At 38.5% G+C, this 13473-nt stretch overlaps 2 protein-coding genes across 2 annotated transcripts; one reads left to right on the forward strand and one right to left on the reverse strand.

Annotated features, from left to right (window-relative positions):
- Positions 1-4347: 4347 nt before the first annotated feature.
- Positions 4348-6650, forward strand: LOC133714365 (4-hydroxy-tetrahydrodipicolinate synthase, chloroplastic-like). The gene is made up of 3 exons (XM_062140463.1): positions 4348-4687; positions 4865-4948; positions 5578-6650. Exons 1-3 carry the CDS (start codon positions 4599-4601, stop codon positions 6503-6505), a joined length of 1101 nt encoding a protein of 366 aa, XP_061996447.1. The 5' UTR covers positions 4348-4598; the 3' UTR covers positions 6506-6650.
- A 412-nt stretch (positions 6651-7062) lies between these two features.
- LOC133714366 (protein LITTLE ZIPPER 1-like) lies at positions 7063-7675 on the reverse strand. The gene is made up of 2 exons (XM_062140464.1): positions 7566-7675; positions 7063-7472 (listed from the first exon to the last, which is right to left on the reverse strand). Exons 1-2 carry the CDS (start codon positions 7673-7675, stop codon positions 7262-7264), a joined length of 321 nt encoding a protein of 106 aa, XP_061996448.1. The 3' UTR covers positions 7063-7261.
- Positions 7676-13473: the final 5798 nt, after the last annotated feature.

The raw sequence follows: 13473 nt of genomic DNA on the forward strand, positions 1-13473 counted from the left end.
GTCAAGCTAATTTTCAGATTTGATTAGATCGACAAGCTTGACATGATGTTTCTATTGATCGCCAACCACCTTGAAGAGACTTGCCGGAAGCAGACTATGCAGCGGCGCTTCCACACAAGTAACAAGTTCCTTTTCTTTGTCTCCGAAGGAAAAAAAAGAATTACAAAGGAGACTTGTTTCAGAGATTTGGGGGAGGGGGGTAAGGGTTAATTCATCAATTAGTATTGGGTTTCCATCAATTGTTTTAGTTCTTTTGGACACAATTTCTATTGTGAAGTTTCTCTGTTACTGTTTGGTTTCTTAATAAAAACTGTGCAATTGGCCATTCAATGTGTTTGGAATTAATTAGGTTCTTTTCCGGATTGGATTATTTGATCCGCGTAGCTAGCGTTTTTTAAGTAACAAAATGTAGTGCATAGTGTATCATGACAATTCACATGGAATGTCAATCAAAACTGTTATCTTTCATTGTACAATTTTTGGGTCATATATTTCTGGCCATGTCTCTATTATGGTTTTTTATTATACATGTGTACGTATGAAATTATTTGTGTGCTCTTTTCTGCTGAGTATGACTGATTTCTTGTAGAATTTATTTGGACTTATATTTAGTAAGAAATTCATTGAACACAACTGAATAATTACTTGGAGACCAAGAATTACAGTATATGTCACTGTATTTATTAGTAATTTAATTAGAGCAACGTGTTAGCACTAGCCCCCGAGTTCTCCCAAAAACTCTAGTCGCTGTTTTTTTCAGAGTCTAGCACAGAGATTGTGTCACATCCCAATTTTTTTTTTTTTAAGATGAGACTCATTTTCCAATCATGCAAATAAATTTCCGAAATTAAAATATGAATAATTGGAAAAGAACGACACTCGACAAGTTTCCGAAATTGAAACACAACTTTTATTACAAGAGGGGTTTACACCAACATTTACAACAAAATGTCAACTATATTCCAAGTTCTTGTCTAGGAACCCAAGCATGGTTAACAATAACACACATGTATATTACATTATTAAAAACACCCTTGCAGTAAAATAACTTCAAACTAGAAGTGGCAAACGGGCCGCTAAGCACGAGCATGGCACGGGCCCGGCACGCTTAAAAGCGGCCCAGCATGGCCCAAGCCCGTTAGTGGCCCACAATTGCGTGCTCGGCGAGATGTAGATAACAACCTATATGTTCCTTTGAAGGCGAAGTTTCTTTTGTTAGATTTGTACTTTGTGCTTTATAAACCATGAAGTAGTGCGTGTACAAGTTTAGGCGTAGACCTATTTTTATGTTTGTATTGGTGGGTGCACTATTTCGACTGTTACGATTGATTTATTAATAAGAATAATTCATTTTCCTTTCAAAAAAAAAATATATAATTTAGAAAAACACAAGTTAGAATTGCTTTCGAACTCTTATTCTTCAATTAATAAGAAATCTTAAATGAGTGAGACTCGTGATCATGAATTATATAGAAGACAAAGATTCTTTCTCTCATAATCTACATTGTATATTAAGCCTAACCATTACAGCAATTCTAAGGAGATTCGACAGAGCAAAAGATCCAAACTCTCGTCTTAGGTAAACAATGTCTTCCATAAACCAATTCTTTTTGGTATGATAGCTTTGGTTGTGTTTCTATGATCCCAAGTGGGGAGAGGATCCTCTCCTGACCAAGCTAAGCACCTGAGCTTCCTAAGCTTCATACCAGGTGACGACATGTGTCAGGTTTTAGATCTAATGGTCTACAATTCCTCAATTTATTTCCCATATCTTTTCTTCTTCTTCCTCCTCCTCCATTCTTTTGGGCTCAGTCCATTACAACACCCGAGTCCGATTCTCTGACCCGATTAGAAAGTCCTCTTCCAGCCTACCATAGAATATTCAAAGCTCTGGACACGTGTCATCATCCGAGACATTACCCACCCCCATTCAAAAACCCTAAAACTCACGCACACAAATCCTCCGCAGCCTCCACTCTCCGTGGAGAACCTCTCTCTCTTGACCCGAACCCGACCGAATGGCCCACCTTCCCAACCCGACCTCCGCCGCCGCCGACCTCTCCTCCTCCTCTCTCACCACTACTCGCATTCCCATTTCCACCATCACCATTCGCTGAAATTTCAACTCTGCCACTGTAAACTCCCAAGCTTTCCAAATTTCGGAGCTCCGCTAATCGATTCGGGTCGGGTTTTGCGTTCAGGTATGGCGAGTTTGCAGAGCTGCAGCAGCGTGTGCCTGAGAGAATCTGCTCTCTTGCTTCCGCGTCGCAATGTTAACGATAGCTACAACAGTAAGGTTCTTCAATACCTTTTGTTTCCGATTTTCGTCACTGTATTTCGGTTTTTCCTCTCGATTTTTGTGGTTTTGGTTATACTTTTTGATTTTAGGATCAGACTATTATTGAAATCTAAGGCTTATCATTTCTGGACAGTTTGAATTTGAAAGAGCTGTGAATTAGGCTTCAATTTTGGACAATTTGGTTTTTGTTATTGAATGCTATATCCGAAGCTTGCTTTTTTGAAGGAGAGTGGATTGATTGATAGTGGAAATGTGGAATTGAATCAAGCTCTTCTAGTCTTTCGTTTTGTTTCCAAGCTCTTATAGTCTTCTTCTTCCGATTTTGCAGAATTGGAGGTATGAAATTGGGAGCAAATTGGGATTGTGAACTTTTTAGGTTCAGGTAGGTTGTGAATTTTGTGTCTTTTTAGGATTTCATTGTGGCAGCAATCATGGGTTCATTGATCTTATTGGTGTTTTCTGGACTTCCCAGTAATTTAAGACTCTGAATGTTACATGAGCAGTAGTACTAGTAGACATAGAACTACTATTTACTCTCTTACTGATCGGGATCCTTCGCTACTCTATTCTCTCAGGTTCTTATACTTTGATAAAGATGTGTGAATTCAGCCATGGGAGTGGAGGAATTAATTGATGACAAAAGAGGATTTTAATGAAATCGGTACACTACATTTCGCCAGAGCTTGAAAACCAGAGAGCTTACAATCCTATATGAGATGGACACAACACCAGTGGCTTCCACTCCTACACCTTGCATTTCATCATCAACTTCTAGTAAGAAGGAAAAGCAGAAGGAAGGAAAACATTGGAGGTTCTGCAGCGGTTGGTCGACTTCTTTCGATCCTGCTGGCGGCTGGTCAACTTCTTTCGATCCTGCTGGTGGCGAGGGCGATTGTAGTACAGTTGGTCGAGTTTGGTGGTGGTTCCTTGAGTGATGGAAACATCTTGATGCGCGGTTTGGTGAGCTAGCGACCTTGTGGGTTTGAAGAGTACTCAGTGGCGTTCTCAGGATGACAACGTCAATCTGGGTTGCTAGCGGCTCTGGAAAGTTACGAAAGAAGTCGTGGCTGGTGTCGATCGTGCTTCTAGTGGTGGGATAGGTTTGGGGCAGGTCAGCCATGTTGGCTAGTTTTTTTTATTTATTTCCCTTTCTTTCTTTAGCTAGTCCCGGTCTATACACTATGCCATAGTTTAGTGGTGTCCTTCAGTCCTTGCCATAGTTTAGTGGTGTCCTAGTATTTAGTCGAAGTGTCTAATCTAGCCTAGCTAAATATTTTCTATGAGTCTTCTTAAAAGTATTATTTATTTTTCATACCACAATTGCGTGCTCGGCGAGAGTTTGATAATAGCCGATAAGTTCATTAAAAGGCGAAGTTTCTTTTGTTAGATTTGGACTTTGTGCTTTATTGTTCATGAGGTATTATGTGTACCACTTTAGGCGTAGGCCTATGTTTATGTTTGTATTGGTGGATGTATTATTTCGACCGTTGCGGTTGATTCATTGATAAGAATGATTCATTCTCCTTTAAAAAAAAAAAAAATATAGTTATAGTTAGAAACGAGTTAGAATTACTTTCGAACTCGTATTGTTTAATTAATAAGAAATCTCAAATGAGTGAGACTCGTGATCATGAACTTCTATATAAATAAAAGTTCCTGCTCTCATAATCTGATCGGTTGACCATTTCAGCAATTCTAAGGAGATTTGAGATAGAAAAAGATCTGAACTCTCGTCTTAGGTAAACAATGTCTTTCATAAACCAATTTTTTTTGGTATGATAGCGTTCTATGATCCCTAGGGAGTCTAAACTCATCTTCTGAAATCTTGAATCTTTGAATACGTTTCGACGGTTTCGTTTTTCTTCTTCTTCCTCCTCCATTCTTTTGGGCTCAGTCCATTACAACACTCGAGTCCGATTCTCTGACCCGATTAGAAAGTCCGCTTCCAGCCTACCATAGAATATTCAAAGCTCTGGACACGTGTCATCATCCGAGACACTACCCACCCCCCATTCAAAAACCCTAAAACTTCACACACACAAATCCTCCGCAGCCTCCACTCTCCATTCTCCACCTCTCTCTCTCTCTCTCTCTTGACCCGAACCCGACCGCATGGCCCACCTTTCCAACCCGACCTCCGCCGCCTCCTCCTCCTCTCTCATCACCTCCACCGCCATTCGCATTCCCATTTCCACCATCACCATTCGCTGAAATTTCAACTCCGCCACTCCAAACTCCCAAGCTTTCCAACTTTCGGAGCTCCGCTAATCGATTCGGGTCGGGTTTTGCGTTGAGGTATATGGCGAGTTTGCAGAGCTGCGGCAGCGTGTGCCTGAGAGAGTCGGCTCTCTTGCTTCCGCGTCGCAATGTTAACGATAGCTACAAGAGGTTGGTTTAATCTCATTATTTTATTTTTTTGTAGTTGATTAAATAAGTAATTGTTTCTTAAATTCACTGAGATTTGTTTCAGGTTTTTGATGTCGATTGGAATGGATTAATTAATTTGATGAGTATTAAATTGATTAAACTATTTTGGTTGATTTTTGTTTTTGTTCAAATGAACAGTAGGACTGTAAAATGGAGGAGTCCACGAGGAGCTGTGCTGCCGAATTTTCATCTTCCGATGCGTAGTTTCGAAATTAAAAACAGGTATGCTGTTTTCTGTAATTTGTAATTCTGGATTGATCAGTTTTCGTGTATCTTTTCGGTTCTGAGATATGGATTTTTTTTTTTTTTTTGTATTTAGGATTAGAAGAAGCAAATGCATGAGCTGATAATGTAGTTTTTACAGTGTTTATGGTTCTGTTTTGATTTTAGGTTCTCCAGTCGTCAAATCTACTGTAAAAGTTTTTTTTTTTTTTAAGTGGTATTGATTTAGAGGCTAGAACATGTATCGGTTTTTTATGAGATAAAAGAGATTGAAGTTTCTTGATACTGTGCCTTCTTCTTGTGATTCATGGATTAACTGGCTTTTGACGGAGTCTCTGAAGAGTTGTTATGTGTCAATTAGTATACAATTGTTGAAAGACGTTTATTGAGTGTTGTTGTGTTGTCTCTGTTTCATGGTTGGTAAGAAATTACGTGGATATATTCTAGTGTATGCATGACTTGTTCAGAACAAATACGGTTAGGATTTTGTTAAATTTATGTTTTATTTTTTTCTTATTATCCCTTTCATCTAAGAGGTGGAACTTGAAACCAAAAGCTTGTTATTAATTGGAATGCTCAATAAAAGGATTGGCGGTTTATATTTTTAAGATTGCTATCTATATTTTCAGGACATCTACAGAGGAGATAAAGTCACTTAGATTGATAACAGCCATCAAAACGCCATATCTACCGGATGGCAGATTTGATCTTGAAGCGTATGATGCATTGGTTAATACGCAGATTGAACATGGGGCTGAAGGTGTGATTGTTGGTGGCACAACGGGTGAAGGTCAGTTGATGAGTTGGGACGAGCACATAATGCTCATAGGCCACACGATCAACTGTTATGGTGGATCAATTAAGGTAATAGGAAACACTGGCAGCAACTCCACAAGGGAAGCAGTTCATGCTACTGAACAAGGGTTTGCAGTTGGGATGCATGCTGCTCTGCACATCAATCCTTATTATGGAAAGACCTCCTTGGAGGGATTGGTTAAGCACTTCGAAAGTGTCTTATCTATGGGACCCACTATCATATACAATGTGCCATCACGAACTGGCCAAGATATCCCCCACCAGGTGATTAACACGTTGGCACAGAATGCCAACTTGGCGGGTGTCAAGGAGTGCGTTGGAAATGATCGGATTATAGAGCACATTGACAAGGGAATTGTGGTTTGGAGTGGGAATGATGATGAGTGCCATGATTCAAGGTGGAACCACGGAGCTACTGGAGTCATATCTGTTACTAGTAATTTGGTTCCGGGTTTAATGCGAGACCTCATGTTTGGGGGGAAGAACCCTTCCCTTAATGCAAAGCTCATGCCTCTGATTGAGTGGCTTTTTCAGGAGCCAAACCCCATTGGCCTAAATACAGCACTTGCCCAACTTGGTGTCGTGAGACCAGTCTTCAGGCTGCCATATGTACCTCTTCCTTATGAAAAGAGAGTAGAGTTTGTCAACCTGGTTAAGCATATTGGGCGGGAGCATTTTGTTGGAGAAAAGGGTGTTCAAGTTCTTGATGATGATGACTTCACTTATTTGGATCGATATTAGACAGTTTCCTGGTTTAGGCTTTTCTTTTTCTTTATGAATTTTTCCGTTGGAATGTTATCTTTCATTGGTATAAGTTACAGATATCAATGTGTTTCCGACTAGTCTGTGTATCAATAAAGTCAGTGTGCTTGAATGTTGATGAGTATCTGGTTCGTGCTATTACACCTACCGGTATCTAGAGCACTTATTTGCTGGGTCTATTGCTTTTCATGTCTATCAGCAACTCACTTGCCAATATTCTAATCTCTTAGTTGTTTATGAAACGTTGAATTCTACCGTTTCAGATAACTATGCTGAATGCAGAATTATTTTGAGACTTGAGAGGTTTCATTCTCGGGTTTTATACTTGATCTGGATTTAGGTAGGTTGACAGCCAGATAGTTCTTTTTATGTAACATATGTAAATGCCCTTTCATTTTTAAGGAAATCACATATACAATAGGGTTTCTAATTCACATCCCTTTCAGCCAGAGAAAAACGTGTTCATATAAGAAACCCAACAAATAGAAAAAAGGTGGAGTTACAGACGAATATTTAATAGGGTTTCATGTTCTCAATCGTCAATGGCTCCCTTTTATTTTTGCCCAACCAGAATTGATGGAAAGAAGAAAAAGGCCGAACTGAGGTAGGGAAAGATGATGAGACATTAGATTTCCCCCAAGGCCCCAACAAGGAGATGAAAAAACAAAATGAAGCCATGGCCCCTACTACTCCTTGTTAACTACTATTGCAAAATTAAGCTATATATAATATGTTTTAGTGATCTTGTTTCATAGTAGCACTGCATGCATGGTCTGAGATTTTCTGTTGGAGCTGTGAAAACAAAGCTTGATTCTCTTGGACAAGGAGAAGTGCTTTTCTCCTCAACTTGTTATTCTCTTCTATTATGCTCTTATTCTCCATGTACAACTTCAGGTTCTTGATTTCCATCTCCTTCTCTTTTGCTTCTTTTGTAATTGATCTCCTCCTGTTACATAACAGATCGAGCATGTTTTGTATTAGCTAAATTAAAGACAGAAGAACACACAGAGAGATGGGTTGTGAAGGAAGGAAACTAAACCTGTTGATTAGGCGGTGAACGCGAAAGCTGTGATGCTTTGATGGCCGTCGGAGGCGGAAAGAAGAGTGCAGAGGACTGTATGGAATCATTTCTGAGGAGTTCCTACACATTGTTTCCTTCTACAGTTCAGGTTCTGCCCGAACTTTCACAGGGAGGGGAGAGAGAGAGAGGGAGAGAGAGTTAGGTGATATAGAGCTTAAAGAAGAGAAGGCTTAGGAAAAATTGTGGTTTGTGAAAAGTTGAGTTCTAGGACCTTAAATAGATGCCTTGGCAGAAACTATGAGAGAACAGGTGAACCGTATATCCAGCATTGTGTGTTTGTATCTGCACTTGAGAGAGAGAGAGAGAGAGAGAGAGAGAGCTTTTCATAGTAATGATGGCAAAAGGGGGTCATGATTACAAAGGCCAGCAAAGGATGAAATTGAAATGCAGAAGAGAAGAATAAGGGGGCACCCATTTCTTTGGCCTTTTCCACAAACTTAATCCCTCCTATAAACTCCCATGTAATTATGAGTCTAGAATAGCTGAATAGGACCTCTAGGGCTGCTTATAATTAATCTAATGCAATTTTTTCTTCTTAATTTACTTTTTTGAATATTAGAAACTTTCCCCTTCATTTTTGAATCAGTACAGTTGGGACCCTTCATAGAGACCTCAGTGTAGTAGAACATGACTGTGTGCATGGCCATGTGCCTTGATCAAGTAACCAAATCATTACTGTAGAATATTCAAGCTTGAATAGTCTTACTAGGCAGCTTTGAATTCACTCCATATATATGTTCATATATATGTAGATAATTTCTAACTGTCATCAGAGTTCGTGTACAATAAGAATTTCTTTTTGTTTTACATGAGGTTTGGAACCCAGTTAAACTGGGAGATTCTGAAGCTCAACCTGATGCCAATATTATTATTTGATATCTTGATGAAAAACATAAACAAGAGAAGACATGGGAGCCAAAATTTCGAAAATCAAAGAATAAGAGAAATGATCGATGATACAACTCTCGAGCCAACAGAGACTCATCCTTCATCCATAATAACTTAGAAGTGAAGTCAATGACTCTAAGGATCCGAGTATTATGTTTAGTGGGAGATAATTGCCTGGAGAAAATGCAAAGAGGCCACATGAGCAAATGGCATTTTGGTCAAAGTCGGTGTTTGTTTCAGGTTTTCAGTCCTTATCTTATTAAATATTAACTGGCCCAAAAGAAGAAAGGATGTGTTTGAAAAGTAAACGCAACCTTTCTAATCCTCTTTGCTTTTACACCAGAAATTGTTCACAAGTCATACGCTCGACATTGAAACAGGTAAACTCAAGCTTAGATGTAATCGTTCCCTATATCTAATAATAAAATGTCATTAGATGTAAAGGGCTTTTAGAAAGATAGGAAAGTACAATGGTTTTAGCATTAATATTTCATGCTGGCAAATTTGTTGTTCTTTCTCAAGAGGGAGACAAGAAAGAATAGGTTTAGTTTTGATTTTGACGATTTTGTTGACACCGAGATATATTGTATAATTAGTACATTTGAAAAAGTATTTGAGCAAAGTCATGAATGATTCTGTCATTGGAAAAAAAAAAAGTCATGAATGATTCTATAAATACATGCAAACAAACACAAAAGCATTGAAATTTATACTGTATCATGTCTAATGAAATTATTCTAAAGCAAACATCTGAAAAATGATTTTATTTGAATCTAAAGCAAACATTTGTGAAAGATTTGTACATTTTAACGAAGTCTTCTTTAGATCTAGATAGAGCATATATGTAAAAGATAATGTTCTATCTTTTGGTCATTATAATGTCCGATCCTAAATTCATCCAAATTCAAGTTTGGTTACTTACTTCTGCGTCCTTTGATGTAGTTAGGTTGTCTAAAGAGCCTTTTTTCTCCAAGTCCAAATACTGATAGAGATTCACATGGAGCCTCACGTGTAAGTCACGTGCATGTGGGCACATCACATACTTGAGAGAAGCAAAAGAGAACATGAGTAGATTATTGGAAGGGAAGCCAAAGTGAGGAGGACTGCAATAGGGAGTAGTCAATGTTGTTAGGTCCTCCTTTTGTCTCTTTTCTTACTGTAATTGAGTACCCAAAGCCATACTCATTTATTTGGAAAATGAACCCCCGTTTTGGCTTCATCTTCTTCTTCACCATCATCATCATCATGATGAACACCACCATCTCCTTCATCTCTCACCCATTGGATCATAATATCATCATTATGATGCTAGTGGTGCTATTTTGTCCAACTTCCAACTTCAGGCTGAGCCATTTCACATGGTCCCTTAATTTTAGCTGCTTCAACTTGCCAGCCCATAATATTTAGATTGGGGACCAAATTCTTGTTTCAAAATTTCTCTAGGGGAGCTAAGTATGATGAGTTGAGATTGAAGATCGTATCCCCATTATCCACCATATCAAGAGAAATGCCTTTGTTTTGTTTTTGCACAAACATATTAGACTGTCATTATGTTTGATGCACTTACATAGTTACAAAAGAGAGAAAAGTGGGCATGAACTAATTGAGAAAACACAAAGAAATGACTTATTGGCCAAAGATTTTCAACTCTTCTATCACTTGTCAAAAATCATACCAATGTTCCTATCGTTTTCAACTCCATAAACTTTCGTTCAGTTTTGTGATCGGAATCTTTTTGTCTCCTATATATATAGATAAGTAATGAGTGACAAATTTGGATGGAAGTCTACTAAATTGAAGAATGGCAAGATCTGAAAAAATTGGTAAATAGATAAGTTAATTGCTAGCGTGCAATTTCACATTTGGAGAAAAGATTACGGCCACTAGGGCAATTATGCCAAAACTAGAATAAGATAAAGTGGTTAGAAAACAAACCCTAAAAATAAGATGTCCTTGAGCATACATCAAACATTCTCAAGGGAAGACCGACGGACCATTTTTGACATTAAACACCATCAAGAGAGTGTTCTACTTGATATTAAACAAAGACCATCAATTTCCCTAACCATATGTTCTCTCTTTTTCTCAAATTAATAGATGTTTTCGCAAATTTATTAAACATAACTATACATTGCTAGAAGTTACGCTGTAATCCACACCGACATTAAAAAGATATGCACTTTTTTCTTTGGACCATAAGGGTAGTATTGTAGTTTATAAATGATCATATGTTTAGGTGCTATACACTATATACATGTGGTTATTGGTAAATGATCATATGGGCATCTATTTAGAGTGGTCATAACATTGGAGTAGCTTGCCCCTCATCATTTTCTTTTGGACATAGAAGTTTTAGCCATTTGATTAAAACTGCGACCAGCAAGGCTTCACTCATTTCTTGTGTTACTATCACCTCACTTCCTCAGTACTTACACTACTACCATGGTGATGAAATGAAGGTAGTCAACAAGCAAATGAAACTCCCACCATTTTCCAAAACGATCTCATTGCCTCCTCTTTGGTTTTTTCCTACAAATTTCGAATCTTTTTTTGTTTTCTTTACGACTTGGTTTTTTGGGTGATGCAGTATGATGATACACAGTGTGATACCATAATGATCTCCCAAAATTTTCGTATTCCAATTCATTACCATGAATGTATACTTTGCTAGACCAGACACGGCTCCACTGAGAATAGTTTAGGGCACTTCCTAATTAAGGTAATTAAAGCCACAATAGGGTACCCAAAAGCTCTTCCTAATCAAGGTAAACGCTCTGAACCTATAGTCTTCACTCTATATTTTTTGTCTTTTTGAAAGCGGGCAAAGAGGCACCCTTAGGTTGGAGTAGTGGTGCTTCTCTCTAAACCCTAGTTTTGCTTAATCAACTTACTAAATAAGAGGCAGGCTCAAGATAAAATTCCCATCACAGTACAATTCCACTTGGAGAATCAAATTAAAGTACAAGTAAAAACAGAGATGAGGGATTTGGTCAAAATCTCTCTAAACCCTAGTCTTCACTCTATATGATCAAAGAGTTGAAAAAAAAAATGAATAGACTAAGAAACAGAATAGGGTTCTAATTATGAAATCGTTTTCCTCGCCAAATTGATATAGGACTTCAGTTCAAATTTGTAGTACATAATAAAAGAACAATAATGTGGCAGTACGTTGCTGGCTTTGTTGTTGCAAATGAACATAGGTGTGTTCAAGTTGGAGGTTGCTCTCCAGATTGGTTTTCTTCTGTCTTCGAGGGTAGAGGCTGAAGCAACTAGTCTAAAGCATAGCTTGGGCTCCAAGCTTAAATGCTTCATCCTTATTATAAAGTAGGCAACCAATCTTCTTAATTAATGACAATCTCCAGGAGATTGGTATCATTTACATATCAGAGTTGGCACTGAGAATTGAGAGGCTTAAGGTGAAGTAAATACACAGCTCAGTACTTTGAAAATTTTTATTTTTATTTTTCTTTGTTTATGCAATTGAGAACCAAGATCAAATTCATACTAGAAAGTTAAATGTTAGAGAATCAAATTCATATGATACATATAACTATAGAATTTCCTATGTTATCAACTAATAAAGAAGATGAGAGAATTGAAGAAGTTGGACTTCAAACTTCAAACTAAGCTGCTAACTATTTTCTTTGGTAGATGAATTTTTATCTTTTAGTAGCACAAATGAGTATTTATCCTAAATCGTAAAAATGAGATTGTAGTCCTAGGCAAAACGGAAGAATGTTGCACTCTAGATAATGAGAGTCTATTCCTTTTAATTTTATTTCTTTTAATAGAGACTTTCAATGAAAAATTATTCGACGCTAAAGGTGCATCTATTTTTATTGATTTCTTACGAGAGGCTTTTACTGACTATTATGTCATTGATAAAATGTGTATTTATTTTATTTTATTTTATTTTCTCGTGGGGACTTCTGTTTAAACAAAGAAATATCTTAATTTAGAAAATTAGGAATAAAACCCTAAGGCAGCGCTCTGTGTGCAGCCGCCCGACCCTAGCAAACTGAGCGACGTACGTCGCTCCTCCTTCGATCTCAGTACCGCCATCATGTCCACCATCGACGCTGTCACCTCTTCCTTTGCTGCATCGCTGGCGCTTGCTAGCAGGGATGTGATTGATGTCTCCAATGCCTCTGGTGGAATCCAACGACGGGCCAAGCAGTCTTTTCTGTAGGCACGTCCTCTGGTGAAGAAGCCGGCCTCCTTGAACGATCTGAAGCGCTTTCTCAAGCGAGTTTGGGTCTTGGACAAGGATTTTAAGATTCAAGAAAGAGCTCCAAACCGTTTTGTCCTAGCGTTCGACCTGAGAAAGGATCGAAATAAAGTTTTGAAGGGAGGACCATGGCGTTTCAGTCACGCCCCGATCGTACTGCAGGAGTATGACGGCGTTACGCCTATTGAGGATGTCGCTCCGACTCTACTCTTCTTCTGGGTTCGCATCCTAAACATCCCGCCGCTGTTTGAAGAGCCTGACATGATTAGGAATATAGCTTCGGTGGCTGGTAAGTTCCTTGAACTGGATGATAAACTGTTTGCGAATCAGGGCAAGGTTAGAGTGCGTGTGGCTCATGATATCTCAAAACCATTTTTCCTCAAGAAAACCCTAAAACTTGCATCTGGGGTGGAAGCTGAAATTTCATATTTTTTTGAGAACTTGGTGGGAAAGTGTGATCACTGCAATTTGATTTATCATGAGAGTGATCATTGCCCTCTACTTGGGCGTCATGCCACACCGAATACAGCTGATCAAAGAAAAGAAATCGTTGGTCCTTCATTGGGTTTTACTGCTAACAAATTTGTTGATGGGACCTTTCGTTTTCAGGGTGTCCAAACACCGATTCTACCAAATGTTTGCAGGTCACTCTTCCAATCCAAGGAAGCATGCAAACCACGCAAACCTATTATCCTGCGTGCAAGAGACCTAGCTCTATCTGAGATAGGTGCGGAGTTTCCTCAACCTCTG

The sequence above is a fragment of the Rosa rugosa genome, chromosome 6 (genome assembly GCF_958449725.1).
Source record: "Rosa rugosa chromosome 6, drRosRugo1.1, whole genome shotgun sequence".
Taxonomy (NCBI): Eukaryota; Viridiplantae; Streptophyta; class Magnoliopsida; order Rosales; family Rosaceae; genus Rosa; species Rosa rugosa.

Excerpts from the sequence above, each read along its gene's own strand:
- LOC133714365 (XM_062140463.1), top strand. The coding sequence starts at position 4,599 with ATGGCGAGTTTGCAGAGCTGCGGCAGCGTGTGCCTGAGAGAGTCGGCT. Across the intron at positions 4,688-4,864 it reads GTTAACGATAGCTACAAGAG|TAGGACTGTAAAATGGAGGA; the intron begins GTTGGTTTAATC and ends TCAAATGAACAG. Across the intron at positions 4,949-5,577 it reads AGTTTCGAAATTAAAAACAG|GACATCTACAGAGGAGATAA; the intron begins GTATGCTGTTTT and ends CTATATTTTCAG.
- LOC133714366 (XM_062140464.1), bottom strand. The coding sequence starts at position 7,675 with ATGTGTAGGAACTCCTCAGAAATGATTCCATACAGTCCTCTGCACTCT. Across the intron at positions 7,473-7,565 it reads GTTCACCGCCTAATCAACAG|GAGGAGATCAATTACAAAAG; the intron begins GTTTAGTTTCCT and ends GTTATGTAACAG.